The sequence below is a fragment of the Balaenoptera physalus genome (assembly GCF_965194825.1).
Source record: "Balaenoptera physalus genome assembly, chromosome: 16".
Taxonomy (NCBI): Eukaryota; Metazoa; Chordata; class Mammalia; order Artiodactyla; family Balaenopteridae; genus Balaenoptera; species Balaenoptera physalus.
In genome coordinates, this window is record NC_138898.1 from 23,012,967 (window position 1) to 23,037,854 (window position 24,888).

Sequence of the window (24,888 nt, forward strand, 5' to 3'; positions counted from 1 at the left end):
ACTGACAGGGTCTGAGGAGAGGTTGGGAAACTGAGAGGAAGCACTGGGGGAGGAATGGGGGGCCAGGAGAGGGAGGAAGCCAAGTCATATTTGAGCACTGAAGATGAGCATTTCTGAGTGGGTCTCAGGGGACCTGGCTGAGTGAATAAACTTACTTTGTAGCTCTCGGATTCTGCTAGGATGGAGCCGAGAAAAGACCTAGACCCCATCCTCGAGCGTCATGGCTCAGTGGGGAAAGGGGACAGCCTTCTTGGGCCGGTTGGGGAAGGCATGGAGGGACTTTGGGGGAGGAAGTAGATGTCCCTTTACGACCCCTCCTTCATACACCCTCCTTACCTGTTTGCCTTCCAGATCTGAGGGTGGGGGATTAGTAACCAAGTGACAAGGGTCTGACCCACCTGGGTGTGAATTCTAGTTCTGAAGTTCCCTAGCTGTGTGACCCTGGACAGGTTGCTTAACATTTTTGAGCCTCAGTTTCCTCACTTGTAAAATGGGGATAATATCTTATTTGCTCGCATATGACTTTTGCCCCATTTTCCCCAGGAAGATGCAATTTGCAATTTCCCTGTTGCCTTGTAATGTGCTCATATTGTAGATGGACGGGGATGGTGCAAAGGGTGGTTCTTGGTTACCTGGCTGAAGAATTCCTTTATTTAAGCTCCTGAGGGCTCCATGGGCCTGGGGCCACCAGTCCCTTGAGTGTCTTAGAACAGAAGAAGGCAGCTCTGGGGAGGCAGCAGGCATGTTGGAAAGCAGAGGGGGCTGGGAATTGACTTCTCTGTCTGGAACTCTCTGGGTGACCTTGGGCGACCCCTAGTGGAGAAGTGTGACAACACACAACATGCCTGCAAGGATGGGTTTTGCAGCTTTGTACAAGATTTTGCTGAAAATACATGCTTTTGCTGCAGGTCCCAGGTAGAAATTCCTTCAGTGTATTTTTGCATTGTGGCTTGCTTTTTATTCACTTGGATTCAGCCCTGTGTTCTCACTTACACCAATGTATGTATGGAAGGGGCTTTCGTTTACTGGCAAATCTAGTATATCTTGTTACTGATGTCATTTTTTCCTTAGCTTTTGGGATTTTTGTCCTTTCCAGAGCTTGTGAATTCCTACTAGAATCCTCTGAACTGTATTTACATAACAAAAGTGTTTTCTCCTATAAAACCACTTTAAGATCACATTCAATGCATGTATTTAAAAATTCATTTTATGTAATAACTTTTTAAAAAAGTAGCACTTTGTACTTACCAGGCACTGTTGTGTGTCCTTTATAACTATAAACTTATTTAATCCTCATAATAACTCTGTGAGGGTGAATGTTATTATCCCCTTAATAGTTGAGAAACTGAGCCTCAGAGAGGTTAAATAACGGGCTCAAGTTCATGCCGCTAATAAATGACAGAACCAGGATTGCAACCTAATTTTGTTCTCTTAATTATTCCACTGTGTTACCTGTGACCTCAAAATTATTTCTGCAAAGCTTTCCATGTAAAATTGGGATGCATCTTATGTACTTGTGTACCTTATAAACCAATAAAGATGGGACTAACAGCTGGACTTAACCCAACTTAACCTCAAGTCTGAGCCTCAGTTCCACTTCACAGTGACCCCAGGTCCCCTAGGCCTCATCTGTAAAATGGGGGTGGGCATGTGAAGAATTACATGAATTGTTTTAAGGTTTGATTTATTTACACTTATATTTCCTTCCTCAGATCCATTTTGATGCACAAAGAAGGTCTGGCATATACCGCCCCCAAGCCTAGCACAGGATTTTACACATAGTGGTCCTCCCATAAATGTCCTGGGGATAAAGGGAAGACCAGCTCTAATGAACATCCCCACCTTACCTCACCTGGAAGTTAATTTCTAGCCAGGGGGGAATTGCTGATAATTTCTATGGTAATTTCTATGGTAATGGCTGGTAATTTCTCATTAGAATTAAGTCCCACCTTAAGAGGTGATATAAAGTAATTCCTAACTTCACAATGACTGATGAAGCTGGTTCTCTTGTTTTCCTTTATTTGGCAGATGTGTTGGGAAAGGGGGTCAATGGTTTGCCCCAGGTGACTCAGTGAATGTGAGTGGGAATCAGGCCAGGCAATGGGTTGGTGAAACTCTAGTCCTTGTGATGTCCTTTCTGGTTGCTGCTGTAGTCATTGCCTGTGGCCATTGCTGCCCCACCTTGAGTGCTAGCTTTGAAGAAAGGGACTGTTCAGCCTGAGTGTCCAAGAGCCAGCCACAGGCTCTTGCGGGCTCCATGGGCCTAGACTGCTGGCTCATTGAGGTGGGATCCTAACATCTTAGAACTGGAGGGACCTTGGAGGTCCTTTAGAGGCAGCTAACATCAGGATAGCAGACTAGGCTGGGAATTCCAAGTTCTTTTTTTTTTTAACATCTTTATTAGAGTATAATTGCTTGAATTCCAAGTTCTTTGTCCCAAATTATCTGGGCAACCTTGTGCTTGCCTCCGCCCTACTCTGGGCCACAGCTGGGATACTGGAGGTCCATCTAGCTATGGTGTTCCATGATAAAAGTCCAACATTTCCATTTTATGTGTGAGGATGCTGAGGCCCAGAGAGGGACAGGGATTTGCCCATATAATTTTACAGCCAGAGGAATTCTTAAAAAGATCCCTTTCACCCCTGAAATCAGACTACCTAAATATAGTAATTGCTCATTAAGTGTGGGCCATTATTTTTGAAGTTATTTTATTTTGTTCACATGTTGCTTTTACTCAGAATTTTTTTTTATATAAATTTATTTATTTTTGGCTGCGTTGGGTCTTCGTTGCTGCGCGCGGGCTTTCTCTAATTGCAGCGAGCAGGGGCTACTCTTTGTTGCGGTGCGTGGGCTTCTCATTGCGGTGGCTTCTCTTGTGTGGAGCATGGGCTCTAGGTGCGTGGGCTTCAGTAGTTTTGGCATGTGGGCTCAGTAGTTGTGGCACACAGGCTTAGTTGCTCTGCGGCACGTGGGATCTTCCCAGACGAGGGCTCAAACCTATGACCTCTGCACTGGCAGGCGGATTCTTAATCACTGCGCCACCAGGGAAGCCCGGGCCGTTATTTTATTAAGCAGCATCTTATACAGTGATTGAGTGTGGGTCTTACTAGTTGTGTGACCTTGACTTGCATAGGTCACTTAACTTTTTCCTGCCTCAGTTTTCTGGGTGTGGATTGGGTTAATAACAGCCCGTCTTTATGGGGGAGTTGTACAGAATAAAATGTGATTGTCCATGTAAAATGTGGAGCTTGCCACATGGCCCATCGTAAGTGCCCAATAAAAATGAAAGTCAACTAACAAGAAAGTTGAAAGTTAGTTGAAAATGAAAGTCTGTCCCTGCTTGAAACCTTCCAGTGGTTCCCATGGCATTTATAGTCCTATCCAAACTCCTGCAGGGTCCTAGAAGACTCTGAATTCATCACTTGGCCCCTGCCATCTTGGCCCCTTCTCTCATACCAACCTCAACCCCACTTACTTTATGCCAACTTCATATGCATACAGTGAGATTATTTTTTTGAATATCAAGACCATTCTTTTTTAAAAGATTTATTTTTTTTTTATTTATTTATTTTTGGCTGCATTGGGTCTTAGTTGCGGCACACAGGATCTTTCGTTGTGGCACGCGGGCTCTTTGTTGCGGCGCGTGAGCTTCTCTCAAGTTGTGGCACGTGGGCTCCAAAGCGCGGGCTCAGTAGTTGTGGTGTGCGGGCTTAGTTGCTCTGTGGCATGTGGGATTTTGGTTCCCCGACCAGGGATCGAACCCACGTCCCCTGCATTGGAGGGCGGATTCTTAACCACTGGACCACCAGGGAAGTCCCTTGTTTGTTTTTTGTTTTGTTTTGTTTTGTTTTAACCTCTTGTTGTTTCCTCTGATTTCAGCTTAAATGTCACCTCCTCAGGAAGGCTTTCCCTGACCACTCAGGACTCCCTTCCCCCCATTAATCTCTTTCCTACATCACACTTAACCTAGTTGATGATGGTTAGTTTTGTTGTTTATTGTCTCTCTCTTTCTCCCCTGCTCAATGGTAAACTGTTTTGTTCACTGTGGGATCTCCCAGCACCTGCAACCTCCCATAATAGGTTCTAAATAGATGCTTGTTGTACCTGGTATCCAATCTCCAGTAGAGGCCCCTCACCTACATCCACATTGGTCTTTCTTGGACAAATCTGATCAAGCTCTGTCCTGCTTCAGATGCATCAAAGACTCCTTGGTGCTCTGGGGGCAGGCAGGAGGAAAAACCAAACGCTCTCACCTCACATTCAGGTCCTTTCAGATCTGGCTCTGCGTCTTACTCCCCACCCTGCCCCACACTCCAGCACTGATACTGTGGGCAAAGTCATTTCCCCTGTTTGACTTGCTTTATTTCTCAGTTAAATTGACCAGGCTTCTTTCTGAACTTCAGATTAACCTGACTCATTTCTTGTGTACATTTCATTGCATGCCTGTCCTTGTGGAGATTTATCATTTATCCATCAGGTAGCACCCTGTTAATTTCAGGTGCTCTTTTCTGTCTCACTCTGTTTCTCTTTCCCCAATCCACGTGACTCCCACCTCCTTTTCCTCCCTGTCTCCTGTGCCCCTACCCCACCCTACAAATCTCCTCTAAAATGTTTTCTTTGGGTCCTTGGGTAATGTCCAAACAGTCCCTTGAACAATCCTGTGCTGGTTTTAAAATCTTATGCACGTTTTAAAATTACATTTAAGTTGTTAGGCGATAGCTCTCATTCTGTTTCTCCTCCCCCCTACACATTGTTTTTTTTTAAATCGTTATTTATTTATTTATTTATGGCTGTGTTGGGTCTTCGTTTCTGTGCGAGGGCTTTCTCTAGTTGTGGCAAGCGGGGGCCACTCTTCATCGCGGTGCGCGGGCCTCTCACTATCGTGGCCTCTCACTATCGTGGCCTCTCGTTGCGGAGCACAGGCTCCAGATGCGCAGGCTCAGTAATTGTGGCTCACGGGCTTAGTTGCTCCACGGCATGTGGGATCCTCCCAGACCAGGGCTCGAACCCGTGTCCCCTGCATTGGCAGGCGGATTCTCAACCACTGCACCACCAGGGAAGCCCTACACATTGTTTTTAATATCTGTTTGTGTTGAGGCAGGAACATTGAGTTCACTGCACCAGAGTGCTGCATGGTATTCCACAGCACGCATCGTCACATTTCACTTACTCATTCTCCTTGTGACAGGCATGGGGGTTCCCTCCAACGCCCTGCTGCCATCAGTGCTGCTGGCAGTGGACATGTTGTCCTGCCTCTTCTGGGCTTGCCCAGTTTCCCTGGGAGATGTTTCCAGGTGTGGAGTTGCTGAGCCGGAGGGGCTTTACTTGTTCACAAGTACTGGCAAGTGCTGTCCCGCATGGGGTACCAGTCTATCCCTGATCACCCAGCATAGGAGAATTCCCCTTTGTCTCCATCTTTGCCAGTGTGGTCTCTTGCTTTTGCTTTCTGGACACCAGTGAGATTGATATATTGTTCTTGTTAGTTGAAATTCCCCTTTTGTGAATCTCCTGTTTATACACTTTGCTCGTTCACCTATTAGATTCTATAACTTTTTCTTGTATATTTTAGAAATTAATTCCTTGTTTCATTTTAATATAGTAAAAATTCACCCTTTCTAAAAAATGAGTTTTACTAACACAACATTGTATTGATAAATCAACTATAGTCCAATATAAAATAAAAATTAAGAAAAATTTAAAAATAAAAAATGAGTTTTTTAAAATTAATTTTTAATGGAGTATAGTTGATTTACAATGTTGTGTTAGTTAAGAAATGAGTTTTAACAAACATAAACAATCATATAATCACCACCATAATCAAGACAGAGAACAGTTCCATCATCCTCACCCCTGCCCCACCTCCAGAATTCCCTGACATCCCTTTTACAGTCCGTCTCTCTTCCCACCCCTAGCTTCTGGCAATCGCTAAGCTGTTTTCTGTCTTATAGTTTTGTCATATTCAGACTGTCGTACAAGTGGAATCATATAGTATATAGCCTTCTTAAAAAAAAAAAATTTATTTGGCTGTGCCAGGTCTTAGTTGCAGCATGTGGGATCTAGTTCCCTGACCAGGGATCGAACCAGGGCCCCCTGCATTGGGAGCGCTGAGTCTTAACCACCGGACCACCAGGGAAGTCCAAGATATAGCCTTTTGAATCTGCTTCTTCCTTTGAGCATAATGCATCTGAGGTTCATCTCTCTGTTGTGTGTGTATCAGTAGGCAGTTGGTTCCTTCTTATTGATGAATAGCATTACATTGGATGAACAACCCACATTTTGTTTATCCGATTATTGGTTTTTTTTATTTTTATTTTTTTTATTTTTGGCTGCGTTGGGTCTTCGTTGCTGCACATGGGCTTTCTCTAGTTGTGGTGAGCGGGCTTCTCATTGCGGTGGCTTCTCTTGTGGAGCACCAGCTCTAGGCGCGCGGGCTCAGTAGTTGCGGCTTGCAGGCTCTAAAGCGCAGGCTCAGTAGTTGTGGCACGTGGGCTTAGTTGCTCCGCAGCATGTGGGATCTTCCTGGACCAGGGATTGAACCCATGTCCCCTGCATTGGCAGGCGGATTCTTAACCACTGCACCACCAGGGAAGTCCCCGATTATTGTTTAAAGGATATTTGGATTGTTTCCAAATGTGTCAGTTTGATTTTGATGACCTTGACAGTTTTGAGTAGTCCTGATCAGGTATTCTGCGCAATGTCTAACTTCTTGAACACTATGCTTTGAGTTTTGCGGGGCATCCCACTGTGATGCTCTGTGGACTTAACTTACCTGCCAGAGCCAATTAAGCTGTTGTCTGTGAAGGGGGTTTCGTGGATTGTTTAAGGCACACCTTTTTTCTGGCACCTGGAGTGAATTTTAAGTGTCAATAAAACTTTACCTTCACTGACTCTGTTTCTCCCCTCATACCATCTCTTTTTTTTTTTTTAACTTTCTTTTTTCTTGGTTGCTTTTTTTCTGACTCTGTGTTTTATTTTAGTTAAGGCTATTCTCATGGTGGCCAGCAATGATTGACAGTTGGTTTTATGGTCTGTTTGTTGATCTCTGTCAGGACACTGGGGGTCTATTCTCTATCCAGTGGGAAAAGAGGGAGAATCTGATTTGTTAGTCTTTTTTCTTTTTTTTTGATAGTTTGCTTATTATTTGTGAGCTCAAATCAGTTAAGAAAATATTGAGAGAAATAGAAAGCATTGAAAGGAGCAGCCCATTGAGATACAGGCCAGTGGGTTTTTGTGTTTTTTTGGTTTATTTTGGCACATGGCTGAGGTTGTTGAACTGAAGCTGAAAGTTTTCAGTGTTTCTCTATGAGTCTGAAGTATTTTATTACCTCCACAGAATGTTAATTAATAAGTCAAATTATATCTCTTAAATTTAAGAGGGTTTGTCTTGATTGGTTTATCAGAGCTAATGGGGCTTACATAAATATAAGGAAATACAAAAATTTCAAGAAAACAAAGAAATGGAAGTTTAGCAGTTTAAATATGCTAGCCTTTGAAGAGAAAAAAAAAACAACAACAGCTAAGCTTTACAAAAATGTTAGCTTAAGAGGGTTTGTTTTTGACTAGTTATTTGTTTTAACAGCTTTATTGCTATATAGTTTACATATCATAAAATTCACCCATTTAAAGTATACAGCTCAATTAATTTTAGTAGATTTAAAGAGTTGTATAACCATCAGCATAATCTAATTTCACTCTCCTTCTGCACCCTCCTTACCCCAACCCTAGGCTGACACTAATCTACCTTATTCTCTGTAGATTTGCCTATTTTGGACATTTCATATAAATAGAATCATGCAATATGTGGTCTTTTGTTATGGACTTGTTTCATTTAGTGTAATTTTTTTGAGGTGTATCCATGTTGTAGCATGAATCAGTACTTCATTCTTTTTATTGCTGAATAAATATCCCAGTGCATGGCCATAAAAAGAAAAGAAATTGAGTTATTTGTAGTGAGGTAGATGGACCTAGAGTCTGTCATAGAGAGTGAAGTCAGAAACAGAAAAACAAATACCATATACTAACACATATATATGGAATCTAAAAAAAAAATAGTTCTGATGAACCTAGGGGCAGGACAGGAGTAAAGACACAGACGTACAGTATGGACTTGAGGACATGGGGAGGGGGAAGAGTAAGCTGGGACAAGTGAGAGAGTAGCATTGACATATATACGCTACCAAATGTAAAATAGCTAGCTAGTGGGAAGCAGCTGCATAGCACAGGGAGATCAGCTCGGTGCTTTGTGACCACCTAGAGGAGTGGGATAGGGAGTGTGAGAGGGAGATGCAAGAGGGAGGGGATATGGGGATATATGTATACATATAGCTGATTCACTTTGTTATACAGTAGAAGCTAATACAACATTGTAGAGGAACTATACTCCAATAAAGATGTTAAAAAAAAAAATTCCAGTGCATGGATATACCACATTTATTTATCCATTCATCAGTTGATGGACATCTTGGTTGTTACTATTTTTTAACTATTTTGAATAATGCTGCTATGAAGATTTGTGTTCAAGTTTTTGTGTGGATGTTTTCATTTTCTTCAGTATATACTAGGAGTGGAATTGCTGGGTCATGTGGTAACTGTGTTTAACCTTTTGAGGAACTACCAGACTATTTTCCAAAGCAGCTGCATTATTTTACATTTTCTTCAGGAGTGTATGAAGGTTCTAATTCCTCTACATCTGCATCCTCTCCAACACTTGTTATTTTTTGTTTTTATTATTATTATTACAGTCCATTTCCTAATGATGTTGAGCATCTTTATATTCGTTTATTGACTGTGTGCATATCTTTTTTGGAGAAATGTCTATTCATATTTTGCCCATTTTAAAATTGGATTGTTATCTTTTTATTAAGTTGTGAGAATTCTTTATATACAAGTCTCTTATCAGAGATATGATTTTGCAGGTATTTTCTCTGTTTTATTTTCATTTTCTTTTTTTTTTTTAATGTGGGATCTTATTTCCCTAACCAGGGATCAAACCCGTGCCCCCTGCAGTGGAAGCGCAGAGTCCTAACCACTGCACCACCAGGGAATTCCCTTATTTTCATTTTCTTGATATGAATCACTCTATACCAATTTAAAAAAAAAAAAAAAGTTCTGTTTTTCTTGTACTTCCTCAGAAAAAAAATTCACCCATATTTTCAAATTTCTTGAGTTCTCTTTTCAACCTTTCTGTTACTTAATTAAACTTTATACCTAGTTAACAATTATTTATATTAAATAATCTCTGTTGAAATAACCAGTGTGGTTTCTGTCCCCCTGACTGAATCCTGACTGATACAAATGTGTACTCCTTTGTGTCTGTTTTTTTTTTTTTTTGGCTTGACTTGATATTTGTGAGATTTATCCACATTGATGCATGTAGCTGTAGTTCATTGTCATTTCTTTGTCCATTTTGTTTGTGGGCAGATTGGGTTGTTTCTAGCATGGGGCTATTACAGTGGTGCTGCTGTGAACATTCTTGCATCTGTCTTTTGGTGAACAAGTGCCCACATTTCTGTTGGATATGAGCATACCTAGGAGTGGAATTGCTGAGTCATGGGGCAGATGTATGTTCAGCTTTAATAGATGCTGCCAAACAGTTTTCCAAAGAGATTATACCTGTTACACTCTCTCCTGTACTTTGTGAGAATTCTAGTTGCTCCCCATTCTTACCGTCATATATGTGTAGTATTGAGAGTTTTTTTCATTGTAGCCCCTTTGATGAGTGTCAGCTCCATTTATTGAGTCCCTCCTTTCTCCACTGGTCTGCCACCTATGTCATATAACAAGTTTCATGCATGTGTGGGTCTGTTCCTGGGCTCTCTATTCTATTCCATTGATCATTTTGTCTATCCCTCCACCAATATCACACCGTCATGTTTACTATAGCTTCATACTAAGCTCTGAAATCTAGAAGGCACAACTTTTCTTCACTCTTCTTTTTCACAATTATCTGGTAATTTGTGGCCCTTTACTTTTCCATATAAATTTTAGAATCATCTTGACAAAGTTTTTTTTTTTTTTTTTTAATTTTATTTTTTAATTTTTGGCTGTGTTGGGTCTTCGTTGCTGCATGAGGGCTTTCTCTAGTTGCGGCGAGGGGGAGCTACTCTTTGTTGCGGTGTGCGGGCTTCTCATTGCGGTGGCTTCTCTTGTTGCAGAGCATGGGGTTTAGGCACCCGGGCTTCAGGAGTTGTGGCTTGCGGGCTCTAGAGCACAGGCTCAGTAGTTGTGGCGCACGGGCTTAGTTGCTCTGCGGCATGTGGGATCTTCCCGGACCAGGGCTCGAACCTGTGTCCCCTGCATTGGTAGGCGGATTCCTAACCACTGCACCACCAGGGAAGCCCCTGATCCAGCTTTTTTTCTTAGATATTCTTAATCCAGTTAAGGATATTCTCCTCTATTCTAATTTACTAAGAAATTTTAACATGAATAGGAGTTGATTTTTAAAAAATCATTTAAAATCAGGGTTTTTTTTTTGCATTTATTGGTATAATCATATGTGTTTTTTTTTTTTTTTTTTCTGATTCGAAGTGATACCTCTTTGTAGTGTTGATTTGCATTGCCCGCTTCTTTGGTCGGCCAAAAAGGGCGTATGCGTTTTTCCTGAATATATTCTGGAAGTTAAATTTGAGAGACAGCTTTTTGTTTTTTTAATTGATTAATTAATTAATTTATTTTTGGCCGTGTTGGGTCTTCGTTTCTGTGCGAAGGCTTTCTCTAGTTGTGGCAAGCGGGGGCCACTCTTCATCGCGGTGCGCGGGCCTCTCACTATTGCGGCCTCTCTTGTTGCGGAGCACAGGCTCCAGACGCGCAGGCTCAGTAGTTGTGGCTCATGGGCCTAGTTGCTCCGCGGCATGTGGGATCTTCCCAGACCAGGGCTCGAACCCGTGTCCCCTGCATTAGCAGGCAGATTCTCAACCACTGCGCCACCAGGGAAGCCCATCATATGTGTTTTTAAAGATTGTATGTATGTGTGTAACTGAGTCACTTTGCTGTACAGCAGAGATTGGCACAGCATTGTAAATCAACTCTACTTCAATTAAAAAAACAAGTAAACACCTAATTACACTCTAAAGAGAATCATATGTGTTTCTATTTTCTTCTAATCTGTTAATATGAATTACATTACCATCCTTGAATAATCATATGTGTTTTTATTTTCTTCTAATCTGTTAATGTGAATTACATTACCATCCTTGAATACCTGGAATAAATTCAACTAAGTCATTATTTATTATCTTTTTAAAAAATACATGGTTACATTTGGTTTGCTAATATTCTGTATGAGAGTTTTACATCTATATTCGTGAATGAAACTGATCTGTTTTTTTTTAAAACATTTTTTTAAAAATCAAAATCAATTTTTTTCTTAATTCATTTTATTTATTTATTTTATCTTCGACCTGTTATTTTCTCTTCTGATAATATTTTTTCTGCTTTTGGTGTCATAGTTATGCTAGAACAGTCAGGATGATCTGTTCCTTGAGAGTTTGGCAGAACATGCCTATAAAATTATCTGGGCCCAGTGTCATCTTTGTGGGAAGATTTTGTTTTAATTCAATTTAATGTTTCTTTTCTTTCTTTTTCTTTTTCTTTTTTTGGCTGTGTTGGTTCTTAGTTGCCATGGGAAGATTTTTAACCACTGCTTCAATTTTACCAATACTTAGAAGAAAACTCAGACTCTCTTTTAATTTTTTCCTATTTTTAAGTGTTTTATCATAACTCTTATTTCTTTCTGAGCCATTTCTAAGGCTCTGTTCTAGGAATTTGTTCACTTGTTTAGGTTTTCAAAATTGTTGGCATGGAGGGACTTTCCTGGTGGGCCAGTGGTTAAGACTCCTTACTCCCAATGCAGGGGTCCTGGGTTCGATCCCTGGTCAGGGAACTAGAGCCCGCATGCCGCAACTAAGACTGGTGCAGCCAAAATAAATAAATAAATATTTTATAAAGAATTGTTGGCATGTATTATAGTTGTTAACAATATGGATAAATTCTTGGTCTTGGTTCATTAATTCTTCTTTGCCTCGGTGTTAGTCTTAGCTCCACCCTGGCACAGTTCTTTTTCAAGTGCTGTCTTCTTCATGGGAACAAGAGGAAAGCCTAGGGACTTGGGTGGTCTCCAGTCTTTGTCCCAAGGTTACCCTGACGCTCGGGATAAATGGTGGAGGCAAAAAAATCGCAGCCCAGAGACTTCCACCCCTCCCAGAATCCCCGTTCTGCTTTGGGCTGCTGTTTACCCTTCTTCTCTTACACATCCCCACCTCATCCATTGCGGCCCAACCATGGTCCCAGAGGACTCTTTGTTTTGGGGTGGTGTTGACAGTTAACCTCCGTCTGGCTTGCTTAGAGTCTCTGGGTTGGTGGTGAAGGGAGCCACAGCTTGGCTCTTTCTCCTTGTTCTGCGCTAGAGGCCCTTTAGCTGTGACCTCAGCCTTCTGCATCAGTGGTTTCCTCTGCCTGAGGGAACCTGGCCTGATTTATGCCTCACTTCTCACCTTCTCCTGGATCCTTGCCTCTTTTCCCACCAGAGGGCATCCCTGTTCTGTGATCCTGTCACACTGAACTACTCAGTGCTCTCTGGTTTCTGGACAGTCTCCCCATGACCCTGTGAACTCCTTTAATATCAGAACTGTGATTTGTCCATTTTGAGAGCTCCAGTGCTTATTATGTGCCTGGCACATAGTAGGTGCTCTACATATATTAAAAACCTAATCAACACCCATGTTCATAGCAGCATCATTCACAATAGCCAGAAGGTGGAAACAACCCAAACATCCATGGGCAGGTGAATGGATAAGCAAGATGTGGTATATACACACAATGGAATATTATTCACCCTTAAAAAGGAAGGGCATTCTGACATGCTACAACATGGATGAACCTTGAGGACATTATGCTAAGTGAAGTAAGCCAGGCACACAAGGACAGATACTCTATGATTCCACTTAAATGAGGTGCCTAGAGTAGTCAAAGTCATAGAGACAGGCAGTAGACTGGTGGTTGCCAGGACCTGAGGGGATGGGGAATGTGGACTCAGTGTTTAATGGGAATAGCGTGTCAGTTGGGGAAGATGAAAAAGTTCTGGAGATGGTGGTGATGGTTACACAATAATGTGAATATACTTGACATGTAAAAATGGCTGAGATGGCAAATTCTACGTTGTGTGTATTTTATCACAATTAAAAACTTTTTTAATTAAGAAAAAATAAAAAAAAAAGTAATACAATCATGTGAGTTGTCTGAGGTCACACAACTTTTTCCCGATAGAACTATTGTTCCTGGGAATATAATTGTCAAAACCCCAGGCACTTTCATCAAAGATCTAAGTATAAGAATTAAAACTAGAAAAAACTAGGAAAAATGAATATTTTTACAATTATATGATGGTATTGAACACTTAAAAAATGCTTATTTAAAAAAAAAGAAAAGAAAAAAAGGGAGTTCCCTGGTGGCCTAGTGTTTAGGATTCTAGCCTTTCACTGCCATGGCCTGGGTTCAATCCCTGGTCAGGGAACTGAGATCCCACAAGCCGTGTGGCATGGCCAAAAAATAAAATAAATAAAATAAAATAAAACATGTTTATTAAGTGTTTGTATTTCTTCTGAGAGTCTCTTTTCATATTATTTGCCCATTTTTTCCTACCATTGTCTTTTCTTTTTTGGCTGCCCTGACCAGGTCCTAACCACTGGACTGCCAGGGAACTCCCTGTCTTTTTCGTATTGAATGGTTGAAGCTCTTTTTATAGGATAGTGTCATTGACATTTTTTATTAATCACGCTACAAATATTTTCTCCCAATCTGTTTTTGGTTTTAACTTTGCTTATGGTTTCTTTAGCCCTACAGAAGCATTTAGTCTTCATGCATTTAAATCTACTGGGGTGTGTGTGTGTGTGTGTGTGTCTCTGTCTGTCTGTCTGTCTTCTGAGTTTTGTGCCAGACTTTGAAAGTTCTGGGGGTGCTTCACTGTTACCTCTAAATGTTGCCTGTGAGAAATAAAACATTAGCTGCTGCTGCTTCTTTTCTAAAAAGCTGCTGTGAGATGTTAATAAATTAATGAGTGAAAAATTGCCTTCCCCCTGGCTCCTGAGTATGTACCACATGCACTCCTGCTCCCAGACTTTTGTTCAGGCCATTTCCATTCCCTGCAACACCCTTTCCCTCTTAGCGGCTCCTGCAGATTCCCCCTGGCCTGCTGGCCTGCCCTTCCACACAGAACACTTCCCTTTTCCCATCCCCTGGGTCCCGTGAGCCCCAGGCCAGCTCTGAAACCAGTGAGGCTGCACTGGTTCTGTCCAACCCACACCTGGGTGTGAAGCCTTCTCTCTCTGGGGTAGAGGGGGTGGGAGTAGGCTTGTGACAAAACTGGGGGTTGGGATCGAGGAGGTTTGTTCCTGACCGCATGTCCCTGCCTTCTTCCAGGAAGGCCTTTGGTGCCACAGTGGCTCCGCCGAGTGATCTTTGACCCTGGTGTCGGGCATGCGTGGCCAGTGCTCTGGGAGTCCTGGGAGCTGGCTGCAGTGAGTGGGTGGCCAGGCTCAGCGTGGGGTTGGGGCGAGGGTCGCTCGGGGCCCCCAGTCTGGGGTCAGGGTCAAGGGTGCGGTGTGGTTGGGACTGAGTCTGGGGAGTGTTTGGGCCTGGTTGGGACTCATTTGGGGCTGGCTCCATCTAAAGTTGCGATCAGGGACTTGTGGGGCTCAATTTGGAGGCAAGAGGAGGGGTTTCATGGGGCTCTGACCAGGGCTCGGCTGGAAGGGGCCTGGCGCCCCGATAGGGGCAGAGGCCTGTGGGAGGTTAGGCCTCCTGGGCCAGTGCAGGGTCCCCTTAGCGCTCAGTGCTCCCTTGGCTCTGATCTCAGACCTTTGTCGTGCACTGTGGCTGGCTGGCTCTGGGTGACCCTTAGGGAAGGCAGCAGGACCAAGCGGGGCCCAGCACCTGCTCCCTGCTGGGGTCAGGTGGGATGTGTCCAGCCCAGACCTGAGCCCCATGGAAGGTCCAGAGGCCAAGGTCCAGCTCTCTTTCTGCCCCAGACCCACTGGGTGACCTCAGGCAGTCTCTGTCCCTATTGACTGTTCATTCAACCGTTATTTTCCCTCCTCTTATGCTCCAGGCACCGTGGTCAGTGTCCCCATCATTCAAATGTAACAGGGACCCCCGTCCTGCCTGTCTCTTGCACATGTGGGATATGAAAAGCTGTGGCTTGCTGTGCTGCTGGTCGTGGCTGAACTGGCCCTCCAGCTGTGGCGGGTGCAGCTCAGAACACAGCTGGTAGCTGCCTGGAGCTGCCCACACAGGGAATCCATTCATTCTCATCTCCATCCCTGAGCTAATGGGATGAGCCCTTCTCGCTGTTCCCAAAGCCTCCCTGTTCTTCCAGGACCACCTGACTTTCCAGGAGCATTGAGGTGACCCTGGAGATCCAGGCTGTAGTCCTGAAAGCTGTGACCTTGACCCCTGCCCCGTCAGAGGCCCAGACCCCCCGCTGGGATCTGCTGTGGTGACTCCTGTGGGTCCTCCCCACTCTGCCCTCTCCCTCCCAGGAGGGCTTTTCACCTCCGTCTGCTCCCCACTGCTGGTCTGGTCTCAGCTGAGCCTTCCCTGGGCCAGGGGCCGGGTTGGAGAGGATCGGGGCAGCCCCGGGGGATGGAAGGAGAGGGTGGGAGGGTGTTCGGGGCATAGGGGCTCCTTTACTTCACCCCAGTCACAGACACACAGACCCAAGGCAGTGCTCAGCCTTCTATTAGACATTCTGCCTCGCCGAGACAAACACCCACCCGACATGCATCTCCTGGAGCGCGCTCCCGGCGGGTGGCGCGTGTTCTGGTGGCTGGGCAGGGTGTAGGGGACAGGACTGGCATCCTGTCCTCTGAGAGGGGGCCTGGGTGACGCTCGTGTGCTTGTGGCGGTGGCTGGGGAAGGGCTTTCATGCCCTGCACAGGGTAGCACGTGAAGTGGTGCCCCAGACCAGGGCGCAGGGCCCTGCCCGTGGGGAGCAGCCTGGGAGTGGGCGGGCAACAGCCGAGGCCTGGGCTCTCTTGAGGGGCCTTCCCCTGGGGCCTCCAGGTCCAGCCTCTGGCCCAGTTCCCAAGAAGATGGGGTTTCCTTGGAGGGTCACGGGGGGAACACCCGCCTCACGTTGGCTGTGCCCCTTGCCTGGCACTGCACTCTCTCAGCCCGTTTCCTCCACTGGGAGCTGGGACCCTAACCCCTCAGAGGGAGGATCCTCCGAGAGGGGCCTGTGGGCTCGCGGGTTTGTGGGCAGAGCCGGTGCGGACAGTGTCTGAGGGAGCAGGTGACCGGGACGCGGGCCTTGGCGCGGGGGCGCTGTGCTGGCCTAGTCGTCTTTGTCCTTGGCGCCATGTTTGAGGATGCGGGTGAACTCCACGTAGTTGAAGTTGCCTTTCTTATCAATGGGCGCCTCGCGGTACATCTCATCCACTTCCTCATCTGTGAAGCGGTCGCCCATGGTGGTGAGCAGCTCCCGAAGGTGGTCCTCGTGGATGAAACCTGGGGGACAGGGCCAGGGCCGTGAGACAGGGACTCGGGCCAGGACACACCTAACACCCTCTACCCCTGGGGCCCCCACCAGTCCTTTCAGACCCGGGAGGGGCCAGGAAAAGCCACAGCCCTGGTCTCTGTTCAGTTCAAGGTCGCTAGGGCCAGAGGGAAGAGTTCCGCCGTGGGACTGTCGGCGAGGTGTTTCTGCAGGGGACCTGGGGCTGGCGGGGGCGGGTGGTGCTGGCTGTGTCCTGCTTTAAGAGCCTGAGCCCCAGAGTTCCACTGCCTGAGTTTGAATGCTGATCCCCCCCTTCTTTCTAGCTGTGTGACCTTGGGCAAGTTACTTAACCTCTCTTTGCCTGTTTGATCTGGAAAATGGGGATGAAAATATGTCAGCCTGGTAGGGGCTGTGACGGCAGTCAGGAAAATGTTCGAACATGCTTAGGCCAGTGGTGTGCCTGTGGCCCCTGAGAAACTGCTGAAACAACTACTGCCAGCGTCGCTCTGGCCTGTCCCTGGGAGAAACCAGCGGTGAGATAGAAGCCCTTTGGAAGATTTGAGGATGGGGGCTGGTTTCTGTGCCTCGTTGGCCAGAGGGCCTGAAATGGTTTGGTGTCTGGAAGGGTAGAAAGCAGAGGCCTAGTGCGTTGGGCCAACAGGTGAACTAGGAAATGGGAAAGCTTGGTGGATGTGGGCTGTTTTAGTCTCGCATCTGGGGGAGAAAACAAGAAAGGAGCACAGCTTTTATAGTTCTGGCAACAGAAGTGGGTGATTTCTGTTCTGGCCTTTGGGGGCAAGGGGCCCTGAAGTCCCAGCGCGGCTGGGTCCCCCCGGCATACGCGGGGGTGCCCTGGGGGAGGTCTGCAGGCCCAGCCCTGTCCAGGCCTCCATCCAGAGGCTGCCGACCTGAGGCCTCCTCGTCGAAGCAGGCGAAGGCGTTGCGGATCACGTCCTCGGGGTCCGTGCCATTCAGCTTCTCCCCAAACATAGTGAGGAACATCGTGAAGTTGATGGGCCCCGGGGCCTCGCTCATCATGCCCTCCAGGTACTCGTCCGTGGGGTTCTTCCCTGTGGTGGGAGGGCCATTCGTGCCTGCTGTCACCTCCCGTCCCCTCCCTCCTCCCTGTCCCCTCCCTTCATGGCCCCACAGACAGGAGACAGTACGTTTTGTAAACTGTAAAGCATCCCTCTGGGACGGCCGGCTCTCTGACTGCTCCCTCCCCGCTCTCCTGGCAGGTGGCCTTGACCACTTTCCTCCTCAGGTCTGGGGTCTGGATGTCCGCCATGGGTAACGCTCACTGAAGTATAAGGGCCCCCATCTGCTGACCGCTCACTGCGTCCCGTGCTCCATGTGCCTTATCGCTTTAACTTTCACCACCTGTGAGGTCAGCAGTCTTATCCCCCTTCACAGGTGTGGGACCTGAGGCCCAGAGATTAGGACTTGTCCTTAGTCACACAGCAAGTAAGGAGTAGAGCCAGCATTTGAAGCCAGGCAGCCAGACCCCAGGTCCCAGGCACAGTTTCGAAAGTAGTTAAACCAGTGACCTTTGGCGCCACACAGGCTAGGGTTTGAATCCCAGCTCTATGCCTGTTTCCCCTGCCTCTGAGGAGAACTGTGAAGGTGAAGAAGGCAATGGTTGTAAAATGGGCAGAACAATGATTGGCATTGGCCCTATGGATTTGAATCAACTGCTGGTTCAAATCCCAACTCTACCACTTAGTAGCTGTGTGACCTTGGGCAGATTACTTAACTTCTCTGAGCCTCTGTTTCCTCATTTATAAAGTGGGAATGATAATCACACCTACCTAATAGGATTGCTTTGAGATTTAAGATAATACCTGCAGAGCTGCTTCTTGTTACTATTTTATTATTTGTTGCTCTTTTTTTTAACCTGAGGATGATGTTCCTTTTTTTTTGTTTTTGGGCATGCTGGCGCGGCATGCAGGATCTGAGTTCCCCGCTCAGGGATCCAACCCATGCCCCCTGCAGTGAAATTGTGGAGTCCTAACCACTGGACTGCCAGGGAATTCCCAGAGGATGATGTTCTTAACCAGAGGCCACGACTGATCTGTGGACTCACTGACACGAGCTACAAACAGGAGTGAGGATTTTTCTGGGTAGATGCCCAGGACTGTCATCACGTCTCTGGGGTTGAGGGCCCTGGCTGCAGGCGCTGCCTCATAAATGGGAAGGAGTCTTCGTGTCCCTGTCTCCTCTGATCCTCACACACTCTGCCGTGTCCCCATGGGATGGCTGAGGCCCGAAGAGCTGTGACATGGGGATTCACAGCTCCTCCCCTCGCCAGGCCTCAGTCCTCCTTCCTGCCAGTGACCTCCTCAGGGAGGGAGCCTTCAGGTGAGTCTGGCCTGAAGCTGGGAGAGGTGTGGTGCCGAGGGTGGGGGCAGTGTGTGATGTCAGCCCTCCAGCTCCCTCTACATTGCTTGCTCCTCCCACCAGACACCCTGGGGGTGCACACAAGGGCCACGGTCACCATTGCACAGGAGGGGAGACAGGCACAGAGCAGGACTGCCCAGCCGTGAGGGGCAGTGCCAGGGACTGACTCAGGCCTATCTGGCCATAGGCTGCCGCCTCTACTGCCAGAGACCACCCCCTCCCCCAGCCAGTGTCTGGCCCAGATGCTATCACCTGGATGAAGGGGGCACCAGGAATTTGGGTTGAGAGTGGTTGTCTGTGGCTAGCACATGGGGAGGGATGTGGAAGCAGAGCCATAGGCTGCGGGCTGGCGTCTGGAGGCCTGGCCTCTGGGCCTCAGTTTCCCCATCTGAGCAATGGTGAGATGCACTAGATTCCTGAGACCTTTCAGCTCTGATTCTGATTCTGGGGAAATCACTGGAGTCAGCCTCTCGGAGCCTGACACAGGTGACCTCTAAAGGAGGGGGGCAGATACCCTGGCCTCCCTTCTAAGGCCTCAGTTTCCCCATTGTACAATGGAAAGTCCATGCAGTTCAAACTTCCTTGTAGTTGCTGATCCCTTTCTTTAAATGAAATGGTACTGGGCAGCCCAATCCACAAATCTGCCTGAGGCAGTCCTTCTCTGGAGTGGACCTGTCTGGGTTCAAGTCCAGTGGCGAACTGCTCTGTGCCTCAGTTTCCCTACCTGCTAAATGGAGAAAGTGATGGCAGCCACTCTCCAGGGTGGGTGCCTCATGTCAGTAAACAGGAAGTGTTCCGTAAGGGGTGAGCAGCCCCGCTGCCTGCTCCAGCTGCAGCCCTTGCTGGGCCCACTTGGACTCCCACACCCCGCCCCTGCTCACCCAGCGAGGCCAGCATGTCATGCAAGTCCTCCTTGTCAATGAAGCCATCTCGGTTCTGGTCAATCATGTTGAAGGCCTCCTTAAACTCCTGGATCTGGGACTGGTCAAACATCGCGAAGACGTTGGATGTGGCCCGCTGTGGCCGCTTCTTGGTGGTCTTGGCCTTGGCCCGTTTACTGGACATCTTGGCTGCGGGCGTGTGGGGCTTTCCTGTAGGCAGTGGGTGTAAGTGGGAGAGCCTGTGACCCCAGGCCAGAGAATCTTCTGGCCTACCCCTGCTCGGCTGTCAGTGCCTGGGCCGGTCTTCGTGCTCCCATAGGCCTGGGGCTCCTGCCACCCAGCTCATCACAAAAGCATACAGCGTTGGCCCTGTGTGATCTGAAACAACTTCCTCTACCTCTCTGAATGAGTATACTCATCTGGGAATGGGATAGGAGTGCCCAGCAGAAGGGATTAATTGACTTAGTGCCCAAGAAGCCCCTGGCATGGTGCCCGGCACAGAGGAAGCTATTTTTGCTGTGACTGTTTGGGTAAGACACTTAGGATTGGGTTCGGTGCCAACCATTTCCGTGCTTTATCTCCTTTAAGCCTTAATAGCATTTACACTGTCCATCTCTCTCTGGCTTACAAGGTGGGTTGCCTCGTAAGAGGCTCTGAGGCTCCCTGCCCCCACCAGCAGGAAGGAGCTGGGTCAGTGGCCCTGCATTCCTGACATTCCTCATCCTCTCCTCCTCCCCGTCCCTCTGCCCTCCCTCCTCTGGAAGTTCTGGAAGGCCAGTGCTCTGGGCAGTCTCCCTTCCCCCCACCTGCCCACACTTGACCAGCCCCTTGGGGTGGGAGATAGACCTGATTTGGGCCCTACTCCTTGTTCTCACTCCTCAGTGTTTATAGGAGCATAAAGCTCCCCCCGGCTCAGAACCCCAGCTTCCTGTCACTCTTGTTTAGACCTGGCCTCCGAGCCTCCAGCCTGTCTCACCCATTGCATACAGACCCAGACACTTCACCTTGAAACCCTTGAGGGTTCCTGCCATCCCCTCTCCTCCTCCAGCAAGTCTTGGCCCCTCAGCCTGGCATCAAAGGCCCTGTGTGAACCCCTCCTGCCCTGCTCTCTGACTGGCCGCGGCACCCCTCATGGCGTCCCTCCTGCCATCTATGTCTGCTCCCCGGCCCGCCCCCCCCCCCGACTTTCCTTCTTGGTCCCTCCCCCTGGAATGCCCTTCCTTCTCCAGCCCAGTTCTTCAGACAGCCCTTGGGGAGCAGTTCCCCCACCCTGGCTTTGACAGTAAGCACTTAAAGGTCTCTCTCCCTCACAATCAATCAGGGCTGGTGTTAAGTCCCCCGATTTAAACCTAAGCCCACGGTGGTGCTCATAGATGCTTGTTTAATGAATGACTGTGAAGGCAACTGCAGCCAGTCTGCTGGCCCCACTGTACAGATGGGGAAACTGAGGCCCAGCAAGGGGCTCTTTCTCTGAACGCTTGTCATGGCTAGTGGGGACTGTGCCCCTGAAGACCTAGGGCCATGTGCCCCTCAGCTGGGGCAGTTTTGGGCCTGGCTGAGGCCTCAGGACTGCTGCCCTCCCTCTTTCCTCTGCCCTGAGTCCCTTTGTCGAGGATCTGCAGGAAGCCTTAAGTGCTCCTCGATCTGTCGCCAGGCCTTTATCCCATGACCCTGTTCAAGCCATTTGCCGTCTTTGGCCTTTGAAATCTTAAACCCTGAGCTGGGACACTGGCCAGCCCCAGCCCTTCCCCAGAGCCACAGCTGCCTATAGTTATAGACTGTCCCACTGGGTCCCACTGGACTGACACGCCTGGCCCTCAGAGTTTCTCCTGTGGTTCAGGGTGGGTAGACAAAAGCCTTTCCCACCCTTGACCTGGGTGGGAGTGGGATGGTGCTGTCGGCAGGGAGTGCCACCGTGTCCTGTGGTTAGCGCTTCGAGGGGCCCACTCCTTCCCTGAGCCAGGTGTTCTCTGGGAAATTTGACTCATGGCACCCACAGAAGGCAGCCGAGGAGAAGTCCGCTGTGCCCAGCAGAGGCTGTGACGGTTATCATCACTGTCACTCCCCCCCCCCAGCCCCCCATAAAGTTCTAGGGCAGACATGGCAGGATGAGAGAGGAAGCCACGACCAGAGGCGGGAGTGGCCAAGAGCTCACCCACTGCTCTGAGACTAGCTGGGCTCCCTGGCCACCCCATCCACGCCCTCTTCTGTTCAGGCGCCATGACAGGGCTTGGAGCACTGAACTGTACAGTTTGTCCATCCCAGCAGTCTTGGGAAGCAGGGTGGGGAGAGTGGGGTGCCCCTCACCGTGCGATTAAAAGAACTGAGGCCCGAGAAGTGGTGTATCCACGAGAGGGGTAGAGTCCAACTGGAAGCCAGGACCCCTGGGCTAGGGTTGGGTCTGGGGGTGGCAAATGGCCTTTCATGGTGGGCGGATGGCTACTGAGGGGCTGAGGACTCTTTGTGACCAGAGGCAGTTTCCAGTCTTGGTTGAGGGACTGGGGTCAGAGACAGGCTGGCCTCTTAGCCCTGGAGCCATCCCCTCCTCCTCCTGGGGACGCTAGCCACCGGGGGTCCGATATAGCGGGTACTTGGCCTGCTGCAGCTAGGTGCCACCTCTCCCTTTCTGGTGCCTGAAATCCCACCGTAACAGCAAAGACAAGGCCTGTGTCCCCCATTACCTCATGGTCCCTATGGCTGGCAGTGCCAGATGCCTTGCTGGTAAAGTCACCTCATCTGAGGCAGAGTTATCTGACCCTTTCCTGAGAGTAGCCAGAGCAGCTGGAGGGCTGGGGAGGAGCGGGGACCAGGTCCTGAAGCCCAGGTCTTTGTCCAGCTGGGGGGTGGGGTGAGCCCGCAGAGGGCCCCTGGCGCACCTTCCCCACCTAGCAGGCCCAGGTGGGCAGATGGCTCAGGGTGGGCAAGCCCCGGGGCGCGGCACACAGCCTCCGTGTGTGTGTGGGGGGGGGGGGGGTTACTCCGGTCTCCATCCCTCTCTCCTGCCCCAGCAGATGGGGGATGGGACACGGACGCCCTGGAGGACACACATGGGTCCCCTAGGGCAGGGAACACCGGCAGCCACGACGTCCTCCCGTCCTCCCGGGCATCCCGAGTCCTGGGCTTGGCACCTCTAACCGCACAGCGAAGGGGCAGGGCCCGGACAGTCTTCCCTGGCCATAGGCCCACTGGTTTCCAGAGCCGGGAACGGTCTCCCTGCTGCCCAGACCCAGCCAGAATCCCCGTCAGACCGAGCAACCTCGCAGCCCCAGCCAGACCCACGAGCTGTCCCTGCCCAGAGGCCCTCCGACACCTCCCTGCGTCCCCAAGTTCGGGCCGCGGCCGTCACACCGCCCACACTAGACCACCCGGGCCGCCGGGCTCCCACCTGGTGCGGAGAAGGCGCTGGCTCGGTGCGCGGAGCGGGTGCGGAGCCGGGGCTGGCGGGCCGTCGGTGGGGTCCGGGCTGGGCGCGGCGGGGGCGCGGGGCGGGGCGCGGCGCCGGGCCTTACAAGGCAGAAGAATGTGCGGCTGCGGCGGCGGCGGGACGGGGGCGGGGCCGCGGCAGCCCAGCCTTATTTGGCCTCGACCCACGGGCCTGGGAGGTGGGGTGTTCCCGGGTGAACCCCCAGGCTGCCAGGGCCTTCCCCATCGTGGACCGGGGAGGTGACGGGGGTGAGTAGGGGGCCTGGACTGCCCGGGGAAGCGGGTTTATCTGGGCCGGCCCTTCGTCTCCTGCGAGGCCGGCAGAACATCCAGGGGCCTCTAGTTCTCAGACCCTACCCCCATCTTTCCCCCAAAGGCCAGCTGCCCGGCCCATTCCCGGGCGAGGGCCTCCTTCCACCAGGCCAAGTATGGCTTTTTTCCAGTCCCAGAGAAGAGGCGTGTCAGAGAGAACCCACTATCCTCATACAGAGCCAGCAGTCAGGCTCCTGGGGTGTGGGGCGCACGTGAAAGTTGGGTTAGGACCGCACTGGGGACAGCCCACCTCAGCCAAGTCATGCTTCTCTCTAGGTGCCCTCAGTTTCCTCACCTGTAAAATGGGAGTGTGGTGGTGAGAATTCAGTGAAAGAGTGGCCAGAAAGACCCACGTAGACCCTGGGGAGCCAGCGAGAGGAGCAGGGGCTAGGGGACCCCCGGAGCATCCTTGCCAAAGGGGCTGCACCCCCTATCCCCCTCTTGTTGGCCTGAGTTGGAGGATGGAGTCTGGAAGGACAGACCCATCCCCTGTGCCATCGGGCATCAGGTCCATCATTTTGACCCGTGAAGGAGCACCTTACCCATCAGCCCCTACCTGGACTCCCGCCCCGCTCTCTCTCCCCTTTGATCCAACAAGGACATTCCCAAGGGAACTTATCAACGCCCAGTTACTTACTCTGTAAATATTAACTGACACCTGCTACTTGCCAGGCACTGTGCTTGGGTGCTGGGGTAAATACTCAAGTAATTGCACTCAGGAAGCATTTGTTCTTGTGGAGGGAGATACCATGAACAAGTAGCTCCATGGCTTGGAGGGTAGAAATAAATGCCTTGAAGGAGAATAAAACTAGGTGAGGGGAGAGAGAGTAGCAGGAGGTGGGGCTGCCTCCCTGGAAGTGACATTTGGGCAGCGCTGAAGGATGTGAGGGAGTGTGCCAGCCCAGTGAGCCACAGAGGAAGAAGCCCTGTAGGGGGAGCTTGCCCAGCTTATGGTCAAGGAGCAGCGGGAGGTCAGTGTGACTGAGGGGAGGGGGGTGGGGGAGAGGAGGTCTGAGAAGCAGTAGGGACCTAGCCCGGGGATCCTTGTGTTACCCAAAAACTGGGTTTGCCTCTTGGTGGGTGTCAAGCCAGTAGACACTAACAAGCCAAAGATCAGGAGACGGAAGGATTTATTATTACTTGCAGCCAGTGAGGAGAATCTTACTGGTGATCTTTCCCAAAGCAGTGTTTCCCTGAACGGCAAAACTGGGGAAGTTTTAAGCTAAGGGTACATGCATATTCATGAAGGGGCTTGAGCAGAGGAGAAATCCGCATGGAAATGGGGCCAAGGTCCAAGCTTTCGCTGAAGTCAGGGAGGTCAGCAGCATCATTCTGTCCTCCACCTGGGGTGGGGGTCTTAGTCCCTGCAGAACTCAAAGACAAGTT

At 49.2% G+C, this 24,888-nt stretch overlaps 1 protein-coding gene and 1 long non-coding RNA gene across 2 annotated transcripts in view; one reads left to right on the forward strand and one right to left on the reverse strand.

The window, feature by feature from the left end:
- The window catches only part of LOC309645382, a 180,343-nt gene that overhangs the window by 42,280 nt on the left and 113,175 nt on the right, over positions 1-24,888 (forward strand). The window lies entirely within an intron of this gene.
- MYL9 (myosin light chain 9) lies at positions 15,717-23,310 on the reverse strand. Its single transcript, XM_082430387.1, has 4 exons — positions 23,153-23,310; positions 19,768-19,977; positions 17,398-17,559; positions 15,717-16,500 (listed from the first exon to the last, which is right to left on the reverse strand). Exons 2-4 carry the CDS (start codon positions 19,949-19,951, stop codon positions 16,328-16,330), a joined length of 519 nt encoding a protein of 172 aa, XP_082286513.1. The 5' UTR covers positions 19,952-19,977; positions 23,153-23,310; the 3' UTR covers positions 15,717-16,327.